This window comes from Hyalella azteca, unplaced genomic scaffold (assembly GCF_000764305.2).
Source record: "Hyalella azteca isolate HAZT.00-mixed unplaced genomic scaffold, Hazt_2.0.2 contig10446, whole genome shotgun sequence".
Lineage (NCBI taxonomy): Eukaryota > Metazoa > Arthropoda > Malacostraca > Amphipoda > Hyalellidae > Hyalella > Hyalella azteca.
The window spans coordinates 94,173-101,072 of record NW_025940486.1 but is presented as its reverse complement, the minus strand read 5'-3'; the positions used below and the strand labels follow the sequence as shown (position 1 = coordinate 101,072).

At 41.1% G+C, this 6,900-nt stretch overlaps 1 protein-coding gene across 1 annotated transcript in view; it reads left to right on the top strand.

Annotated features, from left to right (window-relative positions):
* Positions 1 to 312: 312 nt before the first annotated feature.
* The window catches only part of LOC108682654, a 29,905-nt gene continuing 23,317 nt past the window's right edge, over positions 313 to 6,900 (top strand). Inside the window, 1 exon segment of the mRNA XM_018171860.2 lies at positions 313 to 1,500. Coding sequence (XP_018027349.2) covers positions 508 to 1,500 — 993 coding nt within the window. The 5' untranslated portion in view covers positions 313 to 507.

Here is a 6,900-nt window from a genome sequence, read left to right as displayed (position 1 = left end):
GGGGTTAGGGTTGCTGTCGCTGTGCACGTGTGTTGTGGTGTTTTCTCGTTTTCCGTATTAATCAATAATAAATAACCTAGATATTACTTACTTCTCGCTGCTTTGAAATGGGTATTTCAATATCTTCCGGTGTTTCTACATTATTGTTGTTTACTCTGAAAAATGCGTGTTGCCTTCGTCGATGGCATGTGTTGCGTTATCTATGAGAATCTTTCTGTTTCATGAATGACGAGTGTTTTGGCCAGAAATTACTACTTGATGATGCCTCATCGTTTTTTTCTTTTTCACTGTTTCACGATAAATTTATTTTCAGATTTCTAGTCAGGAATGCTTGCCTTATGAATGTTTATTGGACCCGTCTTATATAATATGAATTTTGGGTGATGCCGTACTTATTGTAAGCAATAGAAATGAAAAACGTGAATAAGTGCAAGAAATTGTAATTCGTCAATATTAATTGAACTTTATGCAAGTATTAGACTCAAGTATTTCTTTGATAGCGGCGCCATGAGACATGAAACATCGCTGTTCGGAGGTCCTTGTCTCAGTGAAAACATTTCTATCGGGCTCAGTACGCCCAAGTGTAAGCAAACTCCTCTGACTTCGCCCGTTGTGCGTTATTCTAAGAAGCCAGTGCTAAGCGACCGTACGAACACAGACTCACCATCATACGAACATCTGAGCCTTCATCGCAGTCTCGGCCACTGCAGGGATGCTGGCTTCTGGCATAAAGTTGTCACTCCGGGAGGAAGCCTAACTTTCAAAAGACGTGGTGTTCAGAGTAAAGGCCTGATGAGCATAGAAATGTCTCATCTTCAGACGTGTGCCGAACATCCGCCTATTGGATCACCAGATGACGGCTTTGATCCAAGTGCTGAAAAGTTTACAGATGACTGGCAAACCGCTTTAAATCCTAAGGACGAATCTAATGTTGATCCTTTTAACACACTTCCTCGAAATTACAAGTGTTCTTTACAACGTCAGAGTTTACCTGGTTCAAGAGGCCCATTTTTCCCCAAGCATTCCCCGATATCTGAAGTAGCTAAATCACCATATTTGTATCTCAAATCCAAGCTGAAGAGCAAAGGACCGCGCTTGTCTTGCTCTCCCTTACGGTCATCCCACAAGCATGCTTCTCAGGATTACCTGCACAGAATATCCTCACTGAGCAAGAAGCACGGTGCCCCTCGGTCGAGCGTGGAAGTTTGCCCTCAGTCCAGCACTTGGGGTCATCACTTCACAGGCAGCCGGCCATCAGTGTGCACACACTGCACTCTTATGCGCACTCTTGCGGCCAATTCGACGCTGCCACGAGCAGGACTCAAGCGCATGCCTCCTACACCGCCTTCACCAAGACGAGCGTTCCATGCGTCGTGGTGGTCTCGCCTCTCCAACACATCCCGCGAGCTTCAGGCGCTGTCCTCGAACACGCTCAACGCTATCGCCAGTTGTCCACCACCGGATGTTGTTCTCCACGGACCCGACGTCACCATCAACTGGGTAAGCTCTGGGCCATTTTGGCTTCAAAGATCGATGTTTAATGATTGGTGAATCGATTTATATTGATTTTCTGCTACAAGCTGTTGCGTGAGCTTACCTTTGCTCCCTCATTTCAGAGTTTATCAACTCTTGGCTTATAGGTTCACTTGCATGTTATTTTTATGCTCGATATTTTATACCATAAATCTACGAAGCCTGCGAAGGGCTGCATTGTATTCTTACGTACAGCGCAGTTACATGCTAAAAACTTGTGCCGGATGTTTCTGGGCGCGTGTAGCGCACAGCTGCAACAACATTGATGCCCGTCGCTTTAGTCGGGAAAAAAACCTGAAGATTAATGCAGGCGTTCATGTGTTTGGATGAGAGCTTCTTTATACGCGTCTTGACACCATGCGCCCGATGGTGATGACGCCTTACTTTAGTCGTGCCATCAGCTGTGCCACGAAATTAAAAAAGTTATTAGCCTTTTGTAAATAATAGGTTTTATTATTTGCAGTGATTCAATATGTGAGGCAATCAAGCCATTGAATAATATGTATACCTGTAATACAGTAAATTATGTGCATGGAATTATAACACCGTTGCGTATGAATCGTCCCGCAACGCATTGATGAATACAGTGGCGGAAATGGCTATACGACCACAGAGTTTTCTCTAAATATTTTTTCTTGCATAAAAATACTTAATTCTGATTATACGAGGTTAAACTACGTTTAAAAACGGTTTCAACGCTATACCAAAAAAATTTTTAAATATATGAGAAGAAATGATTAAATTTAGAAGAACCTAGGTGGAAACGGTTATAAGACCAAGATAGGTTTTCCCGTTTTTGGATCCCATATACTCGTTTTATTAGGCAATCTTACCTCCTTTCGCCTTAATTACCTCGATGCATCTTCTCCCCATGCGATTGACCAAATAATGCAGAGTCTTTTGAGGAATTTCATCCCAGGAACGAAGGATAGCCGTGCTCAGGTTACTCACAGATTGTAACTGGCACTAATTTTGGTAAACATCCCCCGCCATATGATGCTCCATTGGTTTTCAGTGGGGTTGAGGTCAGGACTAACGCTGGCCAAGGCAACATGCAGGGTTATATTCTCATTCTGCTCTTGGAACCACTTGTTTGCTGACTTTGAAGTGTGAATCTAATCATTGTCTTGCTGGAAAATATTTGATCCCTCACGTTTCTCATCGGCAAAAGCGAGAAGCTGGTGAAATAGCGTGTGCTTGTATGCCTCGGAATCTCGTCTCCCTTGTAAAATAACTGGAGTTGATTTTCCCTTTCGTGTATTAGTAATTAATAAACAACTGAACTATACGCGACTCAATAACGGAACATTAACGCATCATGAACAAAACTTGATTAATTGAACAAGGAAATAAATTGAGAGTAGACATTAACACAAGCAGACCAGCGATTAGAGAAATCCGGTTCCATAACAACTTATAATATTTACAAGAGCTACAACGACTAACCCGGAGTATTGCAGCCAGTCATGCCAAGACCGTGTGGCATACCTGATTCCTAGGTCAGTTCCCTTACCCAAACAAAAACGGAGAGCTATAATTACCTTAAAAAATGACAAATATATTGATATAATGTAATTATGAATAAGTAAGAAATGTAAGGATTTATTTTGCGATAAAAATAAATAAGTAACCCGGTTACATTAAGCAGTGTTGTTAAGCAGCAGCTGTTTCAATAAAAGTTTCATTGAAGACCAGACAGTATATCTTATTGACGATTTTCTTATTGCTTTTCTCTATTTGGTAAATCAGGCGGTAAATCGATTATGGAATAAAATTGAGTAGGTAAAGAGTTATTTACAACGCTTAAAATTGAAAATTGCAAACAACATAAGTACATACGAAGGGCATCTCAGATAAGGTTCAAAATCCGAAAATAATTTCAACTTCCCGACAAATCCGGTGGTTTGATAGCAGGAAACTCGACCTTGATGATGAAGCCTCTGCTATCGACAGTCTCGTAGTGTCGGGGCACCGCATGACGATGCTAGTGCAGGCCTCATCCTTGATGATGAGAGCCTCTGCTATCGACAGTCTCGTAGTGTCGGGCACCGCATGATGATGCTGGTGTAGGTCTCATCCTTGATGACGAGAGCTTTTAGTTGCTGTGCTCGACGATTTGAAATTTACGAGAAGTTGCTTGCAGGTTCGAAGTTCAGTTTTCAAGTTACGAGCGGATGTGTAGGTTTGATACGCTCGATGTATCAAGGCGCGTATGGTGCTGATTTTGCCGCGCTGCGGGCATTCGCTTCCTTCATTTAGGACCTTTCCAACGTCTGTAAGTTTCCGATGAGTTTCATAGACGAATGAATTATTGTCATCCTGCACCAGTATATCAAGGAACTACTAAGTGTGATCTTGTCCAAATTCGGGAGTGATCGTCAAAATGGAATTGAGTTCTAAAGCCACACGCAGCTCCATCAAGTGATCTTCGTCCGGAAAATGACGAAAATGCCGTCAACATATTTACAGTAAAGATCAGGCTTGATCAGTGCATTTAACAGTACTCGGTTTTCGAGTTTGTTTCGAGCACTTGGTTTCGGATCGAGAGGACTGTCCATGGCTACGCAGTTAATTTGCTGATAAACTTAGCTATCTATAGGTCCTGAAAGGCGATTCTGCATGAAGTACAAAGGCGGAGGAGAACTAGTAGAATATTTTTAGGGATTGATGGAGCCGGAAAACTTTCCTTTGAGTTGACACGTTTCGCTATCATTTCTAAGGTTTCTTCGGTTGGGACGTTCACAGATAAGATATTGACGTCAAGTGAAGCCATAATAACAGTTAGGCATCGATCGCAAAGAATCTCCATGAAATTGCCTCTAGACTGAAGCCAAAATTTTTTCGGGATGTACTGTTTTTTTAGAGCATCCAACTCCTGGGCTGTTCTGTAGATTGAAGAGGTAGAGGGGATCTTGCAAAAGTCGATAGTAAATCAGTCGATATTTACGACTGTAAGACGTCTTTGTCGAAAAGTAACCCACGTTTATTAGCGTGTATTAAAAAGACGACTATAGTGCAAAAAAGGTGGCAATTTCGTTTTTTGAGCAAATTTTAAGACAGCTGACTCGACAATAAAATTGTGTGTTTACGACTGAGTGCAGAGTTTTTATTACTGTTGCCTATACCGAGATGCGTTTCATCAATACTCATTTTCGTTGAACAGCCTGAAGATTTTTAGATGATGTTTCTTCTACTGAAACAATAATCTTGTTATTATCTATCGAATTACTGTAATATTTGGGTCATTTTCACGTTAATAAGAGCGCCTGCTCGAGCTCGGGTGTGAGGGGAAGCTATCATTTCCTGTGCCCACCAAGGGGAGGTCTTTTGGCGCGGTCGAAGTCTGGCGTCGGTCGGCAGTGCGCCACGAGCTTTTGCCGACGTCGGTTGTGTTTATAACACGCTCGAGTTCTATCGAATACTTATTTTCTTCAATTATGATGTGGCGCCGACTCAGTAACATCAGCAGTGTGCTCTCCGGGCTCAATCAGCTGTTACTGTTGTCCTAAAGTTACAGAGCTTCTGCAATTGAACGTGACTTGAAGCGAATGACAACGGCGGATCGTGACGAGGGAAATTGTGATGGATGTTTCCTGCGCTGTGCGACGCTCTTGTCTTGAATTTATTTCCCATTCCATTTATAGTTAACGCGGATCTCATTCTCGCCTGTGCGTTCTGATACTGTGCGACTTGGAAAAAATCCAAAAAGTTTTACCCAAATATTGTAGCATCTAAAGAACACGTAATTGCATTCACATTCTTTGGATACTCAAATATATCGTATATCGTTTTGTACCGTTTAGTTTGAAGTAAGGACTACATTGAAAATAGTTTATTGAAATCGAAATACTACTTTTTGAGTCACGGTCAATCGTAACGTGCATTCGACTGCATGAACTCATGAAACATTTATATAGGGTCGTTCAATTAATTCTGTTGGCGTTCTTTAATCAATTTATCTTTGTTTAAAGTTTGGAAGTTTATACACAAATCTTTTGGTTGTGCCTTGAGTGAATGTGGAGTCATCATTTTCTATTAAAAATGTATCTAATAACTGCATGTGTTGTCTTTGTAAGCGTTTAATTTAAGGCAATGGTATATCGTTATGATGCACGTTTTTTTGCTGTATGTAATGAAACTCCTAAGTGATAACCTGCTACTATCACTCACCCCGCGCTGTTCACTCGATAACTGCAAATTTTTATTGTACGCTTGAGAATAATTTTAATAAGTTGCCATTCTAATTTGCATCAACATACTCGATGAGACAATTTTCGTATTGGCTTTGCTTTTCGATGCAGATATTGCTTGACACGACCGAGCACATTTTACTTGATTGAAATGAAATTACTTCGAACCATCAACAGAGAAACGTGTAAATAAATAATGAATTATGACTTGTATGATGATATAGATTATGTCTTGGCAGCGCTGGTAGTAACACATGGGGCTTGTCGTGGCGGTGAAGGCTTTGAATTGAACAATGCTGCCTTTGGTGCTGCAGAAGTCTGCTCTGCCTCAAAGGCTTCTTATGCACTTGTATAAGCTTGTAGCCAAGCCTAACAAATACATCACTTTAAATGCCACTGCCTACATCAAAGAAAGCATGCAGTGATGAGTTTTTCGCTATCAATATGTTGAGGTAGGAGGTAGAAATCCGAATGTCTTTCTATGCTGATCTCTCGACAACATTGAAGTTACATGCTCGTGTATGTGTCCGGCCTCTAGTTCATGGTTTCGAAGTAAGTTTTGTTCAATGGCAATATTCAGTCTCTGGTGCCTATTGTCGAGTTGCTGCTCTATTGTCGTGCGTAGGAACTCGATTGTTAGTGCCATATATAACTGCGTTTCCCTGATAACAATGGGCGATGTATCTTGTTCGTCCGGATTGGCCATTTCCACATTAAGGATATCCCTTGCTACCATTCCTTCAAGGACTCGCTCTGCGTACCGTCACCCGAACGTATTCTAATCCCGTTTTCAAGACGAATTCTCGAATTTTTCAAAAATTTATCACACCTTGCAATTGGATGTGTTCTTTGGTTTTCCCGGGAAAAACGTCTCTGGATGTCATTTATAATCACTTACATGACCTTATAAGGCGTTCTTTTTACAAAAGTTATTGATTTAAAATTAATGCAAATAAAATAGTATTTTTGCTCAATATTGACGTCATTTAGCCTTGCAGTGATAGATTCTTGCGCTGTCGGCACTGTATTCTGGCACAAAAAAAAAAACATTATTCTCAAATAAGGATCATTTTGAGCACTTTTAGGAGTGATCTTAGCAAGGCACTCTCATTTCCTTTTCGTCCAGCAGCCTGGAGACTAATTAAAGATCGTTCGTCGTGATCTGTAGGAAATTTGT